The following is a 23,955-nucleotide window of genomic DNA, read 5'->3' on the forward strand; positions in this document are numbered from 1 at the left end:
GAATCAGTACAAAATCCATTTGCAAAAACCATGAAGGAAATAGAGCTCTGAGTAATTATCCTCATGACTTGAAAAAGAAAAGGGCATGCCAGATTCATCTTCTCTCCTTCTCTGAGAGCAGGCTGCCCTGCAGATAAAAAGGGCCTTTGATTCTGGGCAGCAGGAACCACTACAATAACAACAGCCCGGCAGCGCCCTCCACACCCTCATCCGCTTGGTGTTCACGAAGCCCTTCCACCCAGGCTGTCCTTCAGAGATGGCTCAAGGGCGGACAGTGGCTCCTGTGTGTCCCACTCATGGTAAGCTGTATCATTTTCCTAGGACCGCTGTAATCAGTTACCACGTTTGTTGACTTCAGCAACAGAATTATTCTCTCACAGTTCTTGAGATCAAGGTGTTAGTAGGGTTGCTTCCCTCCAGAGGCTCCGAGGGAAAACCTGTTCCTTCCATGTCCCTCCCTGGCTGCCGGTAACAACCCTCACCGCTCGGTGACTTGCAGAGGCATCACACCGATCTCTGCTTGTCCTCACATGCCTCCTCCATGTGCCTGGGTCTTCACATTGCTCTCTTTTAAGCACATTAGTCATGAATTTAGGACCCACCCTAAGGCAATATGGCTACATCTTAGCTACTTACACTCCGCAGACCCTGCTTCCAAATAAGGTTGTGGTCGCTGGTACCAGGGCTCCAGCATCCCTTCACGGGGGACACCTACGCAGCACAGATGCAACACGGGGACTCTGTTAGCATTCCTTGCACGCTGCCAGAAATACAAGTGAGTCCTGGGAAGCTGGCATTTGAGTACCCTGGCTTGAATAAGTTTTTTGATTCCAATTTTGATGGCAAAAGCTATGTAAAAAAAAAATACCATTGTCTCCAATTTTCTTTATTTTATTGCTGCCCCAAATGTTCAGTCAGCCTCAGACTCCAGGTGTGAAAACACAGTGCAGCTGAGTCCGGATCTTACATGTCAGCCTCAAAGTCTCTTTTTCACCCATTTCTGTACACCTTCGTGTCCTTGCAAACTGTCATTTCTCTCCTTGATACTGTTCTCCCAGGGCTCAGGCGCTGGTCCTGACAACCCTCTTGCCGTGCCCCACTGGGATGACTCGTACTGGACCACATATTCACCTGGGTAAAAAGGAGCCAAAAATCTAACGAACGTGGATTTGAACAGCAATTAGCATTTGTATGGGAACTCCTCAGTTACAGAGCACACTTCATATCTTTGGCTCCGTTGGTGTTTTGCAACAAACCTGTAGCGTACTCATTTTACAAAGGATGCAACTAAGGGAGCTCATGTTCATTAGGTGACTCTCACACGGCACAAGCAGATGAGCAGCTGAGCCAAGATAGAACAGCTGGCTCAGCCCCCATCTCACAGTGAGAGTGTCACATACCCAGGATGCCTTCCAGATGGAAAAGACCAGCTGTGTATCTTGGGATTAAGAGGGGCAGTACATGACTCCCTGGGTTTTCCTCTGACACCAGGCTAGCAGTCCCATCGCCCTGGGGAAGCTGCAGGGGAAGCTGAAGGAGTAGAGGGCTTCTTCACTGGGCTGTCCCCTGTCCCAACCTCTCTGAAGACTTCTGCCTGAGACACGTGTGGCTGTCTTCCTTCACCCTTAGTTTCTTAGGAAGCAACCTCATGATCTAGCATTCAAGAGAAAAACTCTGCCTCCAGGGACAGCTGACATTTCCATGGGCTTCCTCAAGATTTCCCAAAAAAGCTGTTTCTCAGATAGTCAAGTGTTTGTCAGGCCCTCAAGGTGACGGCTGCAGGAGGATGGATTGGTGTTGGCTGGGTCCTCCGCTCAGTTTCAGCTAAGGTTGATAAGCTAGAGACTAAATACAAAATGAAATTTAGGAAGACAGCTGTACTTTCAGGAGTGCCCCTGAAAGCCCTAAGTATTTTCCAGGGCTTCTGAACCATGATCTAACAGTCAAAGTCACATTGTCCATGAGCCAGCGCTATCCCTGCAGCTCAGCGCTATCCCTGCAGCTCAGGGCTTCTCAGGTTCGGCGCCTGACCTTGGGTGTGAATAATTCTGCGGTGCGGAGCAACAATAATTCAGCTGTGTACTGTTAGATGTTTAGCAGGATCTTTGGGTTCTGTTCACCAAATGCTTGTAGCCCCTCCCCCACACACATACACTAACAAAGTATCTCAATCAGAAACGTCTCCAGACACTGCCAGAGGTCACCCAGGGGCAAAATTACCCTGCGTGGAGAAGAGCTACCACATCTTAAGTAGCGCTTTCTGAAGAAGTCAGAACACAAGTACAGGTTTACCACCATGAACTGACCCACCGTGAACCTCAGCCAGTTCAGCTCTTCTTAATCTTGATCATTGTCACTCACTGAACTTGTTTCCTAAAGAGAAGTACAGATTTCTCCCACACAAAATTGCAGGAGGAACCTTAACAGATATCAGTTCCATTAGATTCAACTCAACAATCATTCATCCCACAAGCCTTTGTGGGATACTTGGGATGTGCTGGCCCCAAGCCAGACGTTAAAGTGGAGACATGCATGAACAAGTAGCCTTAAAATGCTGTGGATGTTTACTAATAGAAGTAAACACCTGGTGCTATGTTTTCTATTAGGCTACTATTATGCGTTTTGCAGGTATTGGTTTGTTTTTTGGTTGGGGGGTTTGTTTTGTTTTGTTGTCTTTTTGAGACAGAGTCTCGCTATGCAGTTCGGGCTGGCCTTGAACTCACTTTGTAGCCGGCTGGCCTTGAACTTTTGGTGATCCTCTTGCTCAGCCTCTCAAATGCTGGGATTACAAGCATGCACCACTGTGCCTGGTTGCAGGTATTGTATATTCTTTCTAATTCAGTTTTTTTTTTCCAATAAGTTATCCAGGTATGCAGTAGGATTTAAAAGGTACATAAAGATAACAGTAGAAAGCATCTATTTCCCCTATGTTCCCTATTCCAGAAAAATAAGTTCTTTTGTTTTGTCTCTTCTTATATATCTTTTCAGAACTATGCTGTGCATATGGAGGCATAATTATGGATGTATTTTTTCCACAAACAATAGCATCATCTTCTGTGCTCTGCTTCTTTTAACTTAAATTTTTTAGCAGGTAGATTATGACACGTGTATACTTCCACACCAACTTCATTTTTTAAGAAGGAAGTAGCTTCGTTCCTCTTTGTACATAAAAGCCAGACCATAGTCTTTCCTTTCTGATTGATGACGTGGTTGTTTGTAATTTGGGTCTACTACAGATTACACTTCAGTGAATAGCAATGTAGAAGGACACAGTGTAGTGCAGTAGTTAAGCAGCTCAACCGCAAGGCAGATGTCTGGGTTCTTCCGGCCTGGATAACCTTGGGTGTACATTTAGCATCTCTTTTGTTCAACTTTCTCATCTGTAAAATAGGGATGATGCTACCACCTACCTCAGAGAGTTTTTGTAATGGCCAAGTGAATTATTATATAGCCAGTGTCACAATATATGACACCTCTGAGCATGTGTCAATAACTTGCACTGCTGTGGAACTCCTGGGTTGGAGGTATGTGGATTTTAAGGTTGACAGATGCCACCACCTTGGCTCCCACCAGGTGGGTGTTACGGTGTGTGCCCCCACCAGCAACGCATAGAACTGCTTGTTTCCACCCAATTCTTCCAACACTGAATCACAGAACTTCCTGAACTTTGCCAGAGACTTGTAATTTAGTTCGAATACCTTTGGTGAGTCACCTGCATGCCAATCCTGTGAGCGGCTGATTAGCCTGGTCTAGATGATATGTGAGCGACAATCCGAAGTGTAGCCAGGCCTGCAGCAACACAGGATGAGAAACGAGGAAGACATCATACTAAGGGGACCAGGGAGCTTGGACAACCTAGAGGCTGATCTGCTCAGCGGACAGGGACACCAGCCCAGGGGGTTAATGGACAGTTAAATTCAGGTCTTTCATTGTCCTGCCAAAGCATTCGGTGAGTCAAGAGAGAAAAAAACAATAATCCCAACTGAGAGCAAACGTTTCACTCCCTTCCCAGAGCATGCAGAGAGGGTTGCCAGACTTGAGTGGTGGTCTGTCCCCAGTAAATTTAGGACCTTTCTAAACTTCTTGTCCTTCTGTATCACGTCTGGTCTCCTGCTTCTCCTCCGCTCATAGTATCATCTATCAGTTTCCAGAAAGCCATTCCAGTCTTAGTGATTCTGAAGGAATCACTTTTGAAGTGATTTGAAGTTGAAGGAAAACTTTTCTGGAAGACTCCTCCAGTACCCAGGCCACACTGACTTGGGGCCAGGGAACAGTAGAAGTTTTCATAGATGCGTCTGCCTGCACCATCTCCAGAAAGAAAATAAGAGCCATTGTGGTGATTTTTATTCAGGTCACTTCATCTCCACAAGTATTTATGAGTGTTGTCACCACACAACCAGTGGACTTCCTGTCCAAGTGAATGCCCTTGGTCCTTGGAGGGCTCCAATTCAAATCGGAGAAATAAATATTTTCTTAAATACTAACCTGTATGATGAGTGCTACAATAATGTCAGGAACATGCTTGTGCAGACAATATGGGAGAGGGAGTTTTCTTCCCAGGTGGGTCCAGGATGGTTTTGCAGAAGAAAGACATCTGCTGACACTGAGCTTTGAGTATGACCTCACCAGGAAGGGTCATGTTGGGGGAAGGAACATAACGCAAGGTCCCTGAGGCCTGTGGGAAGGAGGACAAAGGGGTACATAGGCCTGAGAAGTGTCCTGTGTTCACTGGAGAGGCCATGTGGCTCACTAGGTACATACCCAGAGGACCATGTTGATCAAAGGTGTTGGCGATTAACGGTCACTTTCAAACATCTAAGATTTCTCGAGTAGCCTCAGGCCATTAGCAGCTGGCATCATCTGCATGGGGTTAGTTGAGGTGTATCTTGGATCTAGAGTGCCCTCCAAAGGCCAGTGAGTTCATGACTTGATTTTCAGTTTAGAACTGCTGGGAACTGGTGGAACTTTTACTAGGCAGGGCCTGGGGGAGGAAGGTAGGTCATTGGAGACATGCCCGTGAAGGGGATTTAGAGACCCCAGTGCCCCTCTTCCTCTCTCTTCATTTCAAAGCCACTATAAGGCAAGTAGCCTCTTCTGAAATGCTCTCCCGCCATGATATACTGTGCTGCCATGGACCCAAAGCAACAGGACCAAGCAACATGAACTGAAATCCCCCCAACTCTGAGCCCAAGTAAACTTTTTTCCTTTTAAGTTGATTTCTCTCAGATATTTGTTACAGCAGCAAAAAAAAACCTAACTAACACATGAGGGGTCTGACCTGGAACAGGCAGGCTGCACTTCTCTTCCTGGCAGTAGGCATTAGGCCAGAATTCTCTGGGGCCCTAAAAGACAGCAAAAAGCAGGACAGCAGCTTCTGTCTGAGTGTCAGAGCATAGGTTCCACCCCAGCTCTACCCTAGGCCTGCTCAAGGCCTCAGACAAGTCAGAAATCCTCTAGATCAGTTTCCTCATTGCTCAGAGTGGTAAACATGGATAAGGCCATGACTGTGTGCCAAACACATAGTGTTTTACATAGCCCCACAACCACCCTGTGAGGTAAATACTAGTATTACCTTCATTTTACAGACAAGGAAACTGAGGCCTGCAAAGTGGCACAAAGGTGCCACATGAGCCACGATGCTACCCTACTTCTGGTTAGTAAAGTCACAATGGTAATCCCTCCCCTCCTCCTGCCCCAGAGACTTGTGGTAATGAAAGACACAATCATGTGATGGCACTCCTCCAAACTGTTAAAGATTCTCTAAGTGTAAGGTGACTTTACAGTATCTATTACAGTTCCCTGCAATCATTTCAGTGAAACTCCATTATATTAGGTGTTCTATTTTAAGATGTACAAAATGCCACCTTTGACAGATTGTCAACTGAACTTGAAGATGACTTTGAATATTCCCTTCCAGTAGATTTCCTGGTTGTGGGTGTTTCTTTAAAATAGAAACAGTCCAGATGAGGTGAAATGGAAGATGAAGACCTCCTGTGAACACAGGTTTAAAATAATCAGCCATTTGCTTGCGAGGAGCTGGAAGAGACTTTTGCAGTGGTTTGGAGAAGCGGGACTATGTATTTTCCTGTGCACACGGTTATGCTCGGCCAGTTTACCACTAGAGAGAGCACTGGGCAGAACCGGATCCGAATGATGCCTGGTGGGGAACCCTGGAGTGTGAGTCAGACGTGGATAACACAGGGTACCCCAGGAGTAGCTTAGGGTTAGCCCTGCTAGACGGTTAGTCCCAAACAGTTAACCAAAAATCAAACAAGAAGACAAATGCACAATTGAAACAGGATTACTGATCTTCAAAGTGCTCATGCAGCCATTGTGAAATAGTCACATAATACTGTGAAATAGTCACCTGCTGTCCAAGCACCTTTGGAATGATGTATTTTGACCTGAAGCACCAGGCATGTAAAGTGAAAAAAAAGAGGAGGGAATTTCTTTGTTATTTACAAAATAATTGTTGGACTTGTCAGTTCATCCATCTTGTCCCCTCCCACCGTGAACCATAAATTGTTTGAAATCAAGAACTATATCTTACTAATCTTCATCCTCCCGGGGCCTAACACAACTTGCACGCAACAAATGTTTAATATCTCCTTTGCATAAAGTGGCGCATGACCCGACAGCTAAACAAATGGAACGAAGGGTACCATATTGAATTTTCATAATCGAAAGGTTAGATAAGAAACTCCTTCAAAAGTGAGCCTTTAGAGAGGGTGTGACTTAGATCACTGGTGTCTTTTACTTCTCACTTGGTGAACGCAAGGGGTAGTGATCGCCTCCTACAGTGAAATACCTGAGGCAGCCTAACTGTATAAATGGAAGAGCTTTATCTGGTTCTCAGTTTTGGGCACCAAAATCCAAAGAGGATGGCTCAGACGCTGGTGAGGACTGTCTGACAGATTTCTGTCTTTATGTGCAGGCGATAGAAGCCACATTGTGAAACAAGAAGCCAGAGAGAGACTCGGAGATTCGGCTCAGACTTGTATATGAACTCACTCTTTCAAAAGCTCACCTTAGAAGAGCAGTGTTCCCTTCTGAGGGCCACACCCTCAATGACAGAAGAGGCCCCTGCTACCCCTCAGCTGCTGAAGGTTCCAGCAGCTCCCGTGCTGCCTAGCTGGGGATCGAGCTCTTAACACAGAGACCCCGGGGGGGTAAAGCACACCCAAACCACAGCAGTGGCCCTGACGGTGGCCACTCTAAGGCTGGAAGCAAGTGGACAGAGAGAGAAAGGATTGTTGCACTCACTTCCATGTTCAAGTGGACAAAACTCAATCACCTTCACTTCTCAGGCTGATTTTCTTTGGTTGGTTTTCTTAATTTTACTGTGGTAGGAGGAAAGCTACGCTCTTAGCACAGTTCTTAAGCGCACAGTACATTATTGTTGACTGTAGTTACAATGAGGTAAGCAGAGCTCTAGGTACTCAGCTTGTCTGACTGAAACCTCAAGCCCTCTCCCATCTCAGCCCAGCCCCAGGAAATCATCATTCCTTTCTTTGTTTCTATGAATGTGATCACTTTAGATACCTAACAGAAGTGGAATGCTATGCTATTTGTCTAGGACTAGCTTTCTTCACTTAGCATAATGTCCGAAGGTTCATTCCTGTATTTCCTGTGTTGCAAATTTCCTACTTTTTAAAAGATGCATAGTAGTCCATTCTGTGTACAACCACATATTCTTAATCCACCCAACTGCTGATGGACATTCAAATTCTTTCCATTTCTTGCCTAGTGTGAGTAGTGCCGCAGTAAACAGAAGAGTGCCAGTATATCTTTGAAACCCTGATTTCAGTTCCTTTGGATAAATAATCTGTCTAGATCATATGGTAGTTTTCTTTTTAAGTTTTTGAGGAACCTCTATACTGTTTTCTATATTGGCTGTGTTGTTTCACATTCTTGTGAATAGTGTACAAGCATTCCAGTTTTTCCACATCCTCACACTTACTTTTTTTAGTAATAGTCACCCTGACAGATGAGCTGATATCACTGTAGTTTTCATTACATGTCCCTAGTAATTAGTGATGTTGAGCACCTTTTTAGGTACCTGTCACCCATTTTTTTTCAGACCATATATATCGCAAGGGATTAATACACACATATGCAGGAAACTCCTACAATAGTAAAACTATATTAACAGTAAAAAAAAAAAAAAACCTAATTACCCAACTAAAAACAGGCTTAGAACTTGAATAGACATTTTCCCAAAGAAAGCACAAATTGACAGTTTGATTATAATGTGTCTCATGCAGATTTCTTTGGCTTTACCTTATTTAGTGTCCTTCGCTGTTTAGATCTGCATGTCCATTTTATTCCCCAGACTTGGGAACTTTTAAGCCCTTATTTCTTTGAATACCCTTTTATCCTTTGTATCTCTCTTCCTTCTGGAGCTCCCATGTGCATACCTAGGTCCTCTTCATAATGTCTTGCAATTCTCTTAAGCTTTCTTCACTTGTTTTCTTTTTTCTTACTTTTCCTTCTCTGAATGAATTATTTCCAGTGACTATCTTTGAATTCACTGATCTTTTCTTCTGATTGGTTGTCTTCTGTCAAACCCTGTAATAAATTTTTATTTAAATTATTGTGTTCTTCAGCTCCATATATTTGGTGCTCTTTTTGTCTCAGTATTTTCTGCCTCTTTGTGGAAGTTCTCACTGTGTTAGTACATTGTTCTCGTTATGTCAGTGAGGATTGGTTATTTTTAGCTCTTTGTCAGGTCAGTCATTTAACTCTGTTTCATTAGAATCACTGTTACAATTTGTGCCTAGACGCCCAAAGCCTCATGTAGTCTTAAGCTTTTTTGGAGATGGATGAATCTAGAGTTTGTGATTGATTCATGGTCCAATGCTGGGATTAAGGGTGTGAGTGCTACACTCATCCTAGGGCGGGTAGCCTGCAAACTATCCAAAAGACAGAAAGGGTTTCTCTCTCCTCGCTTGTTGCTTTTGCTGTCTTCCTGCTGCCATGAACAACAATGTTGCCCTCTGCCATGTGCCACTCTTCCTTGGATCTAGCAGATTATGGACTGAAACCTTGCAAACTGTGAGCTAAATAAACCTTACCTCCTTTAACTTTAGGTGTCAGGTATTTTGTCCCAGCAACAAGAAAAGTAACTAAGACAGTCACTTTATAGAGGTCCATCTTTTCTTTGTTTGGCATATGTTTGCCTAATATTCACTTTCCTTCACTCTCATATTGTTGTCTGCCCATTAGACAAAGTTGACCTCTCCTGGGCCTCACAAACTGCCCTTTGGCCAGGTGTGGTGGTGCACACCTGTAATGCCAGCACTCGGGAGGCTGAGGCAGGAGGATCATTGTGAGTTCAAGACCAGCCTGGGCTACAAAGTGAGCTCAAGGTCAGCCTGAACTGCATAACGAGACCCTGTCTCAAAAAGACAAAAAAAAACCCAAAACAAAACAAAACAACAAACCCACCCTTGCACCAGAGAATTCCCTGTCAATCCATTGGCCAGGAAGAGTCCATCAACTTTTTCTTTCCCAAAGAGAAGTAGGCAGCTTGCATTTTTGTTTTGTTACTCTTTGTTGAGCCAAGGGGGAAACTGTGATGTCTACCAGTCCATTCTACCTAGGTAGCTAGACTGTGACAGGCCTGTCAGAGCTCCATGAGTAGCCAGACAGAAGCCAATTCTCTGCAAAGCCCCTGAGAAGACTTGGGGTACTAGACATGCAAACTGACCCCACCCTACTCCTGAGTGAAGCTGGAAGCTGGAGGGTCTCTTCCTGATCGTGGGGCGCTACATTAGGAGCAGCATCTCTGGCAAGACGGTTCCTAAGCTTCTCTTTCAGCTTTGGCAAGTGGTTTCACATTTTTCTAGGATGTAGGAACCTTTGGATTTTTTTCTTATTATTCACATAAGCAGTTTGTTCATGAATTGCTACTAAATCAGTGTTATATGGGACAAAGAGGGTCCAGGGCTTCCTTTCACCATATTCTTGATGCCATTCTTCTCATGTCCTTTTTTTGTGTCGGGAGGAGGTTCACTAGTGGATATTGATCCAAGGCCTCACACATACTAAGCAAATTCTTTACCACTGAGCTGCACTTCTAGTACTTTTTTTATGTTCATGAGACAGAATCTTGCTAAATTTCTCAGATTGGAGTACAGTTTGTGATCCTCCTGCCTCAGCCTCCTGAGTAGCAGGGATTATAGGCAGGTGTCCTCAGACATGGCTGTTCTATTGATTTGAGTCTCCCTGTTACAGACATATCTTAGCAGCATGTTTGCACAGCACAGTTTTAAACTCACATTCAGTTAAACCCTGATGCTAGCTCTGCAGGGAAGCATGTCTGTATGGCATATCTGAGGGCCACTGCAGCAACACAGAATGGCATAAAGGAGTTCAGAAAACACACAGGTCTACTCATCAGACCACCCTCCACTGGCCATGTGACCTGAGACAAGTCACTACACATGTCCAATCATGGGCCCCTGTTATGGTTTGTGATGGGATGTCCCCCCAAAGCCTCATGCAGTCATGGGCTTCTAGAGTTTTTTATTGATTCATGGTCCAATGCTGGGGTTATAGGTGCGAGTGCTACACCCACCTTGAGGTGAGTGACCTGCACACAGTGTAAGGGAGGGAAAGAGGCTTGCTCTCTCTGCTCCTCCCTTTTTGTTCTTGTTGCTTTTGCTGTTTTCCATGCCATGAACTGCTGCCCTCTGCCATGTGCCACTCTGCCCTGGAGATAGCTGAGTATGAACTGAAACCTCCACAAGCTGTGAGCTAAATAAACCTTTCCTTCCTTAATTTTGGGTGTTGGGTATTTTGTTCCGGCTATGAGAGAAAAGTAACCAAGACAGAATTTGTTACCAGGAGTGGGGTCATTGCTGTGACTATACCTGACTATGTGGTTCAAGAGCCTTTGTTTTTTTTTTTGTTTGTTTTTTGTTTTTCTTCCGGTACCAGGGATCGAACTCACAGCCTTGCACTTGCCAGACAGGCGCTTTGCCACTGAGCTAAATCCCCAGCCCCTCAAGAGCCTTTGGAAATGGCTTGTGGGAAGAGTTTGGAAAGTTTCGGAGATATCACCTGAAAGAGTAGAATTGGAATGCCTTAGGCTGTTCTGTATGAGAAATTCTGATCAGAACTCAAAAAACTAGAAAGCTGATAGAAATCCTGCCAGTAAGGAACAGGCTCGGGAGGTTTCTGTTGGAAGAAGGACTGCATTGGTTGCTGGACTCCAGATGTTGTATGTTATGGCTTAGCAAAAAGTTTGTCTGCATTTTTCTTGTGTCCAGAGATTTTGCCTGAGACTAAGATTAAGGGCAGTGGACTGATTAATCTGACAAAAGAAATTTCAAGGCAGTCTAATGGTTAAGCGGTGACATGGCTATTGTTGGAGGATTTTAGCCAGATTTACATTGTGAATCAAGAGCACAGAGCCTAGCAGGATGATTTAAAATGTTGTGAATCTGTCCAGAAAGGAAGTTCCAGTACAACTGTGGACTGCAAAGATAGAGCTGAGGAGATCTCCATTTGCTTCGAGGAACAGGAGAATAGAAAAGATGACCTGAGGGCATCATAAGAAGCAGCAAGTCTCCACCCTTTGCAGCCTCAAAGCTGCAAAAGTGAAAGACTTTGCTTTGAGAAAAAGCCAGAGCTCTGTATTATAGAATGGCAGCAGCCATACTCTATTCCAGAATGGTGACAGCAGCTGCACCACCTTCCAAAATGGTGATAGCCACTCCAGGTTCCTGAAGTGGAGCAATACAGAGAATTTGTTCCTCAGAATTGGATTCAGAGTGCCCAGTGATCCAGGCTCAGTCCCTATGGCCAAGAAAGAGGGAAGCCTGGCTACTGTTTCTGCTGGCAGCAGACATTGGCATCATCTATGTGGCACTGGTTTTAGGTGCATGCAGAATGCAAAAATCCTGAAGTTAAAAAGGCTTCCACTCAGATGTCAGAAGAAGGTTGGGAGGCGAGGCAGTGTGTTCCAGAGGGCAATATGTGAAGCTGTGAGGATGAAGCCAAAGGTGCAGTCAAAACCCTAGAAGTTTGAAGAAGCCAGGAATGTGAAGTGTCTAAGGAAAGCTACAAAGAGGGAGCAAAGCAAGCCTAAGACAGAGGCCATGGGAGCTACAACTACCAGAAGTGTCATGGAGGCAAAGCCACATGGAGCTCACAACTATCCACAAATTGCTTAGGATGTTCCACATGGAACTACAGAACTTAATGTTTACCCTGATGGATTTTGGACTTGTTTTGGCCCCAATGCTTTGTATCCTCCTGTTTGTACCTTTTGGAATAGTAATTTTTATCTTGTGCCATTGAATGCTGGAAGTGTTTAACTTTTCATTTTATAGGAGCTCCCAGCTAAGAGTTTGCCTTAGGTCTTAGAGGAGACTTGGGACTTGGACTTTTCAACAGTGCTGAAACTGTTAGGACTTTGGCAACTCTTAGAAATGGACTAAAGTGCCTTTTGCATAAATGGATGTACATGAGTCTTTGGGGGGCCAGGGGGAGAATGTTATGGTTTGTGTCTGGATGACCCCCAAAGCTTCATGCAGTCATGGGTCAGGCTTCTAGAGTTTTCGGTGGATTCATGGTCCAGTGCTGGCATTATGAGTGTGATACCCACCCTGGGGCAGGTATCCCTTATACAATATAAAGGAAGGAAAGAGGCTTGCTCTCTCTGCTCCTCCCTTTTGCTCTTGCTGCTTTTGCTGTTTTCCACACCATGAACTGTCACCCTCTGCCATGTGCCACTCTGCCTTGGAGCCAGTCCAGTATGGACTGAAACTTCCACAAACTGTGAGCTAAATACACCTTTCCTTCCTTAATTTTGGGGGGTTGGGTATTTTGTCCCAGCAAAGAGGGAGAAGACTGTCTCCATCTGTAAGTCAGAGGTGGCCATCTCCTTCTTGGCTATCTCACCGAGTCTGAGGTATCCATGAGATAATGTGTGGAAACAGGCAAATGTGAAAATGTGATGCAGCTGCAAGCTAGTGTTATAATCAGCTCTTTTAGGCCACTTCTGCTTCTGTCCTCCTTCCCAGGGCTCCTTTAATTATAGCAGGGGTCAATAAAGCAGCCCAGAAATTACAACCTGGAGTTTCCCTTTCACAATCTTCATGGTGGCTAGAGGGCATTTGGAATTCTTTTTCATCTTTGTTCTTTCATAAGGTCCTTGTCCATTATTTTTTGTTTGTGTGTGTGTTTGTTTTGGTACCTGGCATCAAACTCACGACCTTGTGCTTGCCAGGCAGGCACTGTGCGCTGAGCTGTGTCCCCAGCTGTCCATTATTTGTATTGCTTTAAGTTCTTCCTTTCCTGATTGGGCTTGCTGGAAGTTTGATGTGTCTTTTCAAAGATCCAGCTTTCAGATGTGGCAGCCAGAATTACTTTTTCTATGTCATTTATTTTGTCTTTCATATATCTTTCTTTCTACTTACCGTGGGTTTATTTTGGGTTTTTTCTAACATCTTGAATGTTTTCTAATCATTATTTTTTCAGTGTATAAATTTCCTTCTGAGTGCATGTTGTTAGCTGTGTCTCAGAGATTTATCTTGTTTTTTTAACCTACTTTCTTATTGCCTTTTAATTTTATTTCCGTGTCCTCAGGTAGCACAGTGTGTAGAATACCAACACTTTGAATTGTGTTAGATTTGATTTGTAACTTAATTTGGAGTCAGTTTTAAAGTATTACCTATGTGATAGAAAGAAAGCATATATCCTCTCAGTTCATCACTAGAGCATATACATTTGAATCCTTCCCCTGTAACATATTCACTGTATGAACACAGGAAAATGGCATATCCTCTCCTCCCTCAGTGCATCACCTATAAAATGGGAAGATGGTACCCATCTCAAAGTTGAGGGCCTGGCATGTACCAAGCACTATATAAATGTTGAACGTTAGTAGTTTCTTTTTTAGTTATTAGGTTTTGTTTATTAATCTTGCATTTCAGATCTTCCTTATCCTAGTTTGTTTCATCTGCTGAATGTATGAGTTTGGGAGAGATGTGTGTTAAAATCTCCCATATAATAATAAAGTCTCTCCTCCCCCACTACAGTTCTGAACATTTCACCTTATGTCTTCAGACTACCTTTCAATGCCAACAGGGTCATTATTAGAGCATTGGGACAAAGGACTCTTTTTAGCCAGCTAGATGGCATGTTGGACTTAATCAGTTCATGTCTGCTGTGATTACTGATACTAGAATTGTTTTTGTCGATATATCGTATGCTTTCTAAATTACTAACATTTCTTTGTAACCAAGTTCAAATCCTGGACCTGTAATGAGTTGTACATCACATAGTGCTGATATTGTAGTACCCACGCTCTTTTGATTTTTGTTGTCTCACATTCACCATGCACTTTCTCCAGGTTTACACAGAACATGTATTTATAGCAAATGATTCACAAAGCTGTTCTGCCTAGGCCATAATATTTGCTTCTGGACTTTATGAGAATCGGCAATCACGAGACATTTTTAATGCTCCAAATACCTGAAACTGGAGGGTAAAGATGGACTGTTAGTCTCATGTCTCTGTGGAAATTGCGCTTTGTCTAGTTACATCATTATTTTGAACCGAACATGTGGGCCTTGCGACTGATGGGCTTCAACCAGTATGAAAAAACATCTGTGCGAAAGATTCTCAATTACTGGCTGTTGGATTTCTAAGATTTTAAACTGCATCTGAGAGTACCTTCACCTTTGTGTACAGTTTAGGAAGAAAGAAAGAAAGCACACCTACCACTGCTACCATTCTGTTTATTGCTATGTTCTGAGCACAGTGCTTGGCAGAGCCAATGATCAACAAATGTTTACGAACTTTTGAGACCACAGAATACTGTTATGGAAATTTCAAGAGCAGAGAAGTAGCCACAGGGCAGGAGAGTATAAAGTCTTCTCAGTAAAGTGCATAGGACCTTGAAGGATGAGTAGATCTGGTGCATGGTTAGGTTTGATCAGAGAAACAAATGCTAGGAATGAAATAGAAAATGAGGTTGATTTAGGAACTGACATGGCATAATTGTGGGAGCCAGTTAAAAATTTTATGTTCAGCTATCAGTTCTCTGAAAACAATCAGCGAGTGAGAGAGAGAGAGACTGCTGCTTCACTTCATTTTGCCAGTTTTATGCCAAGTCACATGGCCCAGGCGTATGCAGGGAGTGCTTCCTGTGGGCCACGTACTGTCCTAGGCATCAGGGAAACAGTCCATGTCCTCGTGGAGCTAACCTTGCAGCAATAGAAACAGAATTAAAAAGTGGACAAAGTCAGGCTGGGACTGTATTTTTGGAAAGAGCAGAACAAATGCAAGGGGGTGGTATTTTAGAAAAGGTGGTCAGGAAACAATAATCCCACAGGATATTATATTGAATACTCCTAATTTACCTTACACGTGAGGCATTTAACCGCATGAGATTGGATGACTGGATGAGATTCTAAGGAGAGAAAGAATAAGAAAGGTCCAGTGCCTGAGGCCTAGAGGAGAAGCAGAGGGGGCTTTAGCAGAGGAAACCAGGAAAGAGTAGCTGGGACATGGAGGGACAGAGAACACCCGGGAGAGGGCTGCGTGAAGAAGGGAGGGGTCAGGTAGCTGCAGCTCTGCCGAGAGGCCCGGTTAGCTGAGGCTGGAGAGCTGACCGTTGTGCTTGGTAACGTAGGTGTCATCCCTTCCCTTAACTCCGTGGCCTTTTATAGGCACGACAGTACATGGCAAGGCACAAAGCAGCTTTGCTCCAGGACAAGTGGGGCTAGAATCCCAGGCATACCCCTTGCATTTCAGCCCTGACCCTTCCCACCCCAGGGCCTGGATACCCTCCCAGGGCCCCAGGAGCACAGTCTGAAACCAAAGATATAAGCGACCTCTTTGTTTACACTCAGTGAATTATTCCAGAAAAGTCAAGACCCGGGCTCAAAGCCGTGCAAGTAGTTACGAAAACCCCAGCTTGCTGTTAGTCTTTAACATCTGACGATGAGCAAATCTGTGTCCAGCTTGTCTTACCGTGCTGTTTTCTGTGGACGTTGGTTACCATGACACGTAGAAAAATCAAAATAAAAAATCTTTTTCACCTTTATGGCTCCGTGGAAAGGAGACAATGATGATATGAGCACACACCGTTGGATTGTTACTTAATCATTTGCGTATTCTCTTCCCATACCCCATTTCTCAATGCTGCTGGTCACTGGGCAAGTTCCACGCTTTCCGGTGTCGTGTAAGGAGACGGCGCACGGTGCAGCCTATAAAGTGGTATCACCATCATCATCATCATCGTCCTCTGCACAGTCGCTCACACTTGTCACTGGCCGTGTCCCAGTGCCGATCTCTAACCCTCACCCAAGCCCCATGACATGTCAGGCTCACGCAGGACCACTTTCTGCAGGTCTCACACAGGACCATATCACAAAGCAGCTGAGTTCGAACCCCAGTGTAAGACCGCTTGACTGCATAGCCCAGATCTACTCCTCACGGATGCTGGGGCCCTGGGCAAGTTGCTTAATCTTTCCAGGTTTTATTTTCACCAGCCGTGAGGATTGCTTTGCAGACCCAAAATCAGAATACAAGGCTAAGAGCTGACACTGGTCTCAAACCAAGCACTTCATCCTCACAGGCCTCGTCACCCCAGCCTGCAGCCCGGGGGAGCACCTCCTCTGCTCTCCAGTTTGAAGGAGCCAGGTAGGATGAGGGAACTGTCCTGGGTCTCACCGTGCCATTATTCTTGCTTTAGGATCCGTGCTCCAAGCTGAAGGAGCCTTGTCAGACACTGCCGAGTGAATACTGTGAAGACAAGTTAGCAGCTGAAGAAGGAGCCAGCAGTGACGAAGGAGAAAGGTAGAAGCAGCGGGCAGCCTTTCCCGGACTCTGATGCATGAAGGCTCAGGTTTTGAAGGCTGCATTCATTCACTCATTCATTCATTCATTCATTCATTCATTCATTCTTCAAATACTTATCACTGCCTTTCGCATTATGCTTAGGGAGGAAACAGACATATGTACTGCACAGCTGTGGGCTGGGAATAAACATGTAACTGTTATCCCAACCCAAGGAGCTCATTTGATAGTTTAAGAATCTGAAGCTTAAAGAGGTTAATAACCAGCCCAATTGCGCTACTACTTTCTATTGGTTTACTGAAAGGACCAGTTCATGCTTAATTTTTTGGATCAGTTTGGCATGTTGTATCAGTCAGGGTTTTACTAGAGAAACAGATGTACACAAGATACACAAAGGTATAACAAATTACAAGACTGGCTTACAGTGGTCCACCAGAGAGTTGGATGAGGAAGCATGCAGAGTGTGTCTGCACACTGGAGACCGAAGGATTCAGCCCAGGTTCTGGAGTTCACTGTAGCGTCTGTGCAAGACCATATCAGGAGGCTGATGGGTCTGTGACAGAAGGCTGGTGAGTCTATACCGGAAGGCTGAAGGATCCAAGGCAGAAGCCAAAGAGTCTGCACTAGAAGCCAGGAGATAGGGGCTGGGGATTTAGCTCAGCAGGCACAGCGCCTGCCTAGCAGGCAGGACGTTGTGAGTTCGATTCCTGGTACTGGAAAAAAAAACCAAATAGAAGCCAGGAGACGACGTCCAAGCTGAAGGTGACGACTGGAGCTCCTGAGAAGAAGCCAGGAGATGACATCCAAGCTGAAGGCGATGACTGGAGCTCCTGTAAAGAACGAAAGCCCCTCTGTCCTTCCTCATTTTCCTTTCATATCATCCAGGTGATAATCTGCCCTAGGGTATAGAGTTGCTGAGCTGACTTAGTTAGGCTTCTTCCCTTCTCATCAACCACTACACATGCCTCCATCTAGTAATCTGAACAGCTACTTTGAAGATAACAATATGCAATATAACAACCGCGGTTGATTTCCTAGCATCTTGTTTTGAAATTCTGTACCATTTTTAATGTTTACTTTTTATTCTCTTTAAAATAAAAAAAGAACATAAAAAAATCCAGCCCAAGATTCTGGACTGGTCCAAAACCTTTAGTTCTCCAGTTGGGAGGGCATATGGGAGCTTTGCCACACAGCGAAAGGCTCCATCTATATCACCTGTATGAGTGAGTGTTGCTGCTATAACAAACATTCTTCAAATATTAGTGATTTTCAGCTCCTGGAGGAGCTGCCTTACGCTCAGCTTGGCTCCTGGCCGAAGGTCAGATGTTACTGCTCTGCCACAAACTAGAGCCCAGGTTTGGTCCATGTGCCTTCTCACTCCGGGACGCTGGCTGGGGGGATCAGCCCCTACCTGGGGCATGTTGTTGTCATACAGGGAAGGAGCTCAGAAGAACTGGTGGGAATGCGCCACGCCTCTGACAGCTCGCTACATTCAGAACTGCTCTCTCGTTAACACCCACATTCCACAACCGGAGCAGGTCACGGGACCAAAGCTGACTTCTGTGGACAGAGAATAATATGCTGTCGGCGTTTTAGTCCGCTGGGCTGCTTCAATAAAATAGCACAGACAACATTCAGCCATCTTTCTTAAGCACCCACTAAAATAAGTACCCAGTAGTTGCTGTGGAGCCCTGTGCAGTATTACCTGAATGTATGTGTCAGGTTGATTTTGGAAAGACCAATAAGGTGCACCTCAGCCCAACCACACTGGAGCACCCTCCTCCCCTGCAGAGTGGCTGAGATGTCACCAGGGTGGTGGTGGTCTTCCTAGCCCTAGAATCTTTGGTGACTGTGACCTCTTTATCTTCAAAGCCCTGCAGTGCCTCTCAAGGAGGAAAGTGACCCACCACCACCGCTGGGCTCTCTGACAGAGAAGGCGCCCAAGATCCAGTGTCTACAGGAGGACTGGCAAAGCCAGAAGGCCCGACTGCAAGCCCAGGTAGAAAGACGAGCCTGGGGGAGTGTGCCTTGCCTGGAGAGAGATCCCCACCCCTCTGTGCAGAGCTCAGCTGCGGGAGGGCATCAAGGGTCCAGGGCAAGGTGGGATTCTTGGGTTTGTTTCTTTGTTCGAATCCTGCTGTGCTACTGAGCACCGCCATGAGCCACTGATGTTACAGCAGCAAAGAGGCCAGATACAATTCCTTGTATTTCATATGCAAGGACTATGTGCGTGTGTACGTGTATGTGTGTGTACGTGTGTGTGTGTGTGTGTATGTGTGTGTACGTGTGTGTGTGTGTGTGTGTGTATGTGTGTGTACACGCACGCCAAAGAGATGGGAACAGACAGTATGCAGCTAGCACTGGGTATCCTTGGCTTCTGCATCTTTGGATATACCACCTACAGATGGGAAATCCCTGCGGGGAGAAAGTTGCTAGCATCTGCATTGCATTAGGTGTAATCACTAAAGCAGAGAATGCATGTAGGTTGTATGCAAACTGTTCCCCAGTTCATGTGGTGCCCAGGGGCTCCTGGCAGGGTCCCCCGCCGGCGGAGGGGGTGTGTTCTGTATTTTAGCAGAGGCGGGAGCAGAGTAACTACCGGACCTAAGTGAGCCACGCGGTCCATTGGAAGGCGGTCAGGGCTTCAGGGCAGGGCCGCGGGGACAAGGCCTTGGGGAAGAGGAGCAGGTGTGGCACAGACAGACCTTCAGGACACCAGGAAGCCAGATTTGAGCGCGACACCGAGGGGGTGAAGCCATGCGCCCTCCCGGGATTCTCAGGCCCCTGTGGCTGTCTAGGCCCTTCTTCCCCTCCTTTGCCGTTTGCCGTACTCGGGGGTCCAGCTGGGGAGCCCTCTGGCCTCCCCGTGCCTGGGAGCCTGCAGCTTGCGGCCTCTGCGCCGGTCCAGCAGGTGTCACAGCTGCAGAGGGCCGGGGAGCAGGGCGCCAGCGCCCACCGCTGACCTGCAGGAGCGCGAGCAGCCCCAGGGGCGGCGCGAGCTCCAGGAAGGTCTGCAGCAGGGCCAGGCGGCCCGGGCGCAGCGCGAGAAGGCCGGAGCCCAGGTGCTCAAGGTAGGCGACGCCCGGCCAGCGCCGCCCAAAGCTGGGCACCTCGGGGCGCCTCTGGTCCGTATTTCCAGCCCCACACTCACCACACAAGATCATATCCTCGTCTCCCTTTCCCACACGAGAAAAGAGGCCCAGACAGCCAGTGACTCGCTGAAGCCCACACAGCTAGCACAGGGAAAAGCGGGGAAGTGGATTTCTTGCACTGCAGCGCCCTTGAGGGCACAAGAATAATTGTGTCCCTGACCTTGGCCTTGTCTTCAATGGATGGTGCTGGGGCTCAAGCTCAGCCCGCCACTGAAAGCAAGGAGGGCAGCACCAAGGTGGGAAGAGCAGCTCCCCCGCAAAACCCTCCACAGGGCCGGGGGCGCTGCGCTGATGCTGGTCTCTGCCCGGCACTCGGCCCTCCGCCCCAGAACGCGCACCCGCAGCATTCGCGCCCCCCGCCCCTCTGCCCCGGAACTCGAGGGCAACAGCCCCCACCCAGCCCCCCAGTTCGCCACGAAACAGCTCACTTTGCTATTTTGTGTGCACCGCTCTGGTAAAGGGGTGGTCTCTGGAAAGAAGGGACAGTGTACGTGCAGCATTCTGGGTGTAGTAGTGGTATTTACATCTAGGAAATACGGTCCTGCTCCAGCGCTGAAAATATCAGAGCCTTAAAAGGGTAGCGCCCCTCCTGATCCGCGCACCCATTTCTGTTGCATTCTCACCACAGAGCAGTTGTTTAGAAATAATTCCAGGCGGGGCTGGGGATTTAGCTCAGCGGCACAGCCCCTGCCTGGCAAGCGCAAGGTCGTGAGTTCGACTCCTGGTACCGGAAGAAAAGACAAAAATAAACCAAAACAAATAGAAATAACTCCAGGAACAGCTTTGACATTTTATTTTCCTATTGAAAACAAGTCGCATTTGGGTCCAGCGTCCAGAGTGAGTCTGTGTAAAACTAAGTGAGCTTGGCAGCAAGCTGCCTCCTCCTACACACACAGGAAAGGGTTGACCCAGCAGGAGGCCAGGCGCGGTTCACCCCAGCCTGTCCCCCTCCTGGCCTGGCTCCCCTGCCCCGCTCTGGGGAAGCTTTCCCTCCGTGTCTCCCCGAGGCCCCCCGAGCAGAAGCCGCTGGGAGGTTTCCGAGGTGGCTCTGTCTGGTGCTCACTCGGGAGAGCCAGCGGCTCACCTTGTCAGATCGCAGAAGCGCCTGCCTCCTGCCGCCGCTGTGTCTGCACGCCAAAGCCACCACGCAGCGGCTTCCAACCCGTCTCCCTCCTTCTCCTCCCTCCACCATCAGCTCTTCCCCGACGCCCCTCCTGTCCAGCGCCTCTCTTATCCTGTGACTGAGACCTTCCCAGGTTATTCCACCAATCTCCCATCCCGAGATCTTTAACTGAATTGCATCTGCAAAGCGTGATTTTTGCGAGGAAAGGTGACATGGGCAGTTCCCAGGGATTCACACACAGCATCAACAGAAACCAGCAGTCAGGGGCCTCCAAGCGCTCATCCTGGGGAAGACGTCAGATGCCCACTGCAGTGCTCCTGAGTGTTAAATCCGCAGTCGCACCGTCTGGGTGTCCCTCTTGCTCCTTCTCTCCTGCACCTCCTGACACTGAATTCCCAGTGAAGGAATTCTGATTGGTCCACCTTGAAACAAGTGTCCACTGTGGTTCAGCCAGCTGTGGGAAGAAGTGAGTCCACATGGTACAAAATGGCTGCTATGGTCAGGCAATTGCGGGAGCATCCCACGTAGCTTGGTAAGCTCTCCACATCACACTTACTTCTTCCTGCTTCTACCTACAGGCCACAGAGGAGTGCATGAAGAGGGAATCCAGCCACAGCTTCCCGACCCAACACCAGGTACACCGGCTGGAGCTCCAGGCCCTGGAGGAAAAGGCCAGGCAGGAGCTGCAGGAGGAGCGGGAGAGGATGCAGGCGCAGCAGGTGCAGCTGCTAGGTACCCGCCCACCCGCACAGAGGGTGCATGCAGGGCCCAGGGGCCTGAGTGACATGGGCCAGGGTGACGGTGCTGCGGTCCCCACCTCCCAGGGCTGCGGAATGGGTTGAGTGATGTGTCGCACTCCACTGGCCCAGGGCACAAGGACACTCCTGTCCTTACTGACCGTGACGCTGACTCTGGTCCTGCGCAGGAGTGTCTAGGCAGCCTCAGCGTCTCATTTCCATTCTGAAGATTTCTTTTTTTCTTTTTTTTTTTGTCTTTTTGAGACAGGGTCTTGCTATGCAGTTCAGGCTGGCCTTGAGCTCACTTTGTAGCCCAGGCTGGTCTGGAACTCCCAACGATTCTCCTGCCTCAGCCTCCTGAGGGCTGGGATTATAGGTGTGCAACACCAGGCCCGGCTCATTCTGAAGATATCTAGAGGTTGGGGGAGCTCAGGCCTCTCCCCTTCCTCTTCCTCTGCCTGCCGCCCCTCATCCCAGCATGAAATGCAGCCCCACTTCCTTCTCCATATCGAAAAACCGCTCGCACACACAGCATCCTGGAAGTACACTTGAGAGGCTGAGGCAGGACGACCACCAGTTTGAGGCCAGTGTGAGCTACACAGGGAGTTCTAGGTGCCCTCGCTACAGCATGCAACCTTGCCCCACCCCCCAGAAAACCATCCCGAAAATTAACAGAGACCTAAGATCTCCGGAGCCAAACTGCCTGGCTTTGAAGCGGGTCTCCACCACTCACCTCTCACTGTGTGACCCTGGGCAAGTTGCTTGACTGCTCTGTGTGCCCTCCGGCCGTCTGCTGAATAAAGACGCTGGAAGCTTTGCCCGGTACGGCTGCAAGCAGGGTTCCCGGGAGTGCTGTGCTCCCGGCCTGCATCCTCTTGGTGGTACACTGTCTGCCTCCTGCCCCAAGTCCACACAGCAGGAATGTGAAGGGCTGTGTCTCCTTAGGAGTCCACACAGGCTGGTGTGGATGTGCTCGGGGTTTTGGCAGTCCCTCATCTGCACAAGGCCCCGGGTTCAATCCCAGCACCCTCTTCCCGCCAAAAGATCATTGACATAAATATAAGATTTCCGCCTCGAGAGCCCTGACCCTGGAAGAGAAGCCCAGGTCACCGGGTCCCGCCTCTCCCCTCGGTTTCCCGACTCAGTGTGAGGACCTCCCGCCGGCCCACCCTTCCCTGCCTCCGTTCTGCCGCTAGCAGTGGCCGGGCAGCGGACGGTGAGGGGAATCCATACAAAGGCTGAGGCCCCAGCACCATCGGAGAGCCATGCGGCCACGGGCGCCTGACCCTCTCTGAGCCCCACTCTGAGGGCAGCCGACAGTGAGGGCTGGAGGACCACAGAAAATGGCTGTGTGGTGTGAGGCGTAAATGAGAACACTTCTCTTAGTGGTAGCGGGTGGCCTTCACACTGAGCCCCATCCCCAGCCCTTCTTTATTTATTATTTTGAGACATACATTCCCCAGGCTGGGCTCAAACTTACGATCCTCCTGCCTCAGCCTCCCAGAGCACTGAAAAGATAGGCATGTGCCACCACACCCAGTTGAGAACACCTTTCACAGGGTTTAGCACACGGAATGCTCAATCAGCGGGTATTTCCGTCATCTTGGAGTAAGTTTGGGGAACCCAAGGCAGAGCCTTCTGCCCACCGCAGTGCCTCGTCCGTCTCTGCAGGACAGACCACAGCCTTGACCTCGACCGTGACCTTCTGCGCTCTTCCCGCAGAGTCCCTCCGGCAGGAGCTGACGGAGCAGCGAGCTGCCTGCCCGGAGCACCAGAAGGACCCGGAGGCGCTGAGCAGCGTGGGCAGGCGGCAGGCCACCGCCCCGTGTCCCGGGGACAGCGCGGGCCGTGCAGTCACCCCCGAGGTCAGCGCCCTGCCCCTGCCCACTCCTCCTGGAGCGGCCCATGAAGGCCGGGCTCGGGGTGCTAGATCATGCCCCCCACCCCGCAACCCTGCTCCGCGCAGCCCGCCTCTGACAAGCGAAAAAGCAGCCCGCGCCGATCTGTGATTCGGATGCAAAGGCCCCCAGGGTGGCGGTGCCAGGGGCCCCGGGGCAGCTCGGCAGGGCCCGCCTCCGCGTCTGCAGGGGAAACCCGGGGGCCTCCCCGACCCGCTGTCCCCGCGTGC

At 48.1% G+C, this 23,955-nt stretch overlaps 1 protein-coding gene and 1 long non-coding RNA gene across 2 annotated transcripts in view; one reads left to right on the forward strand and one right to left on the reverse strand.

Annotated features, from left to right (window-relative positions):
* Window positions 1–23,955, forward strand: part of Fam184b (family with sequence similarity 184, member B) — a 103,942-nt gene that overhangs the window by 67,973 nt on the left and 12,014 nt on the right. Inside the window, exons 8-11 of the mRNA XM_005402494.2 lie at window positions 16,712–16,815; window positions 18,688–18,814; window positions 21,669–21,822; window positions 23,550–23,754. Of these exons, the coding sequence (XP_005402551.1) occupies window positions 16,712–16,815; window positions 18,688–18,814; window positions 21,669–21,822; window positions 23,550–23,754 (590 nt within the window). The remainder of the gene's footprint in view (window positions 1–16,711; window positions 16,816–18,687; window positions 18,815–21,668; window positions 21,823–23,549; window positions 23,755–23,955) is intronic.
* Window positions 20,745–22,091, reverse strand: LOC102007549. Its single transcript, XR_263745.2, has 3 exons — window positions 21,989–22,091; window positions 21,647–21,749; window positions 20,745–21,544 (listed from the first exon to the last, which is right to left on the reverse strand). It is a non-coding gene; the product is annotated as an uncharacterized LOC102007549 (long non-coding RNA).

Source organism: Chinchilla lanigera, unplaced genomic scaffold, assembly GCF_000276665.1.
Source record: "Chinchilla lanigera isolate Chin_1 unplaced genomic scaffold, ChiLan1.0 scaffold00079, whole genome shotgun sequence".
NCBI classification, from domain to species: domain Eukaryota; kingdom Metazoa; phylum Chordata; class Mammalia; order Rodentia; family Chinchillidae; genus Chinchilla; species Chinchilla lanigera.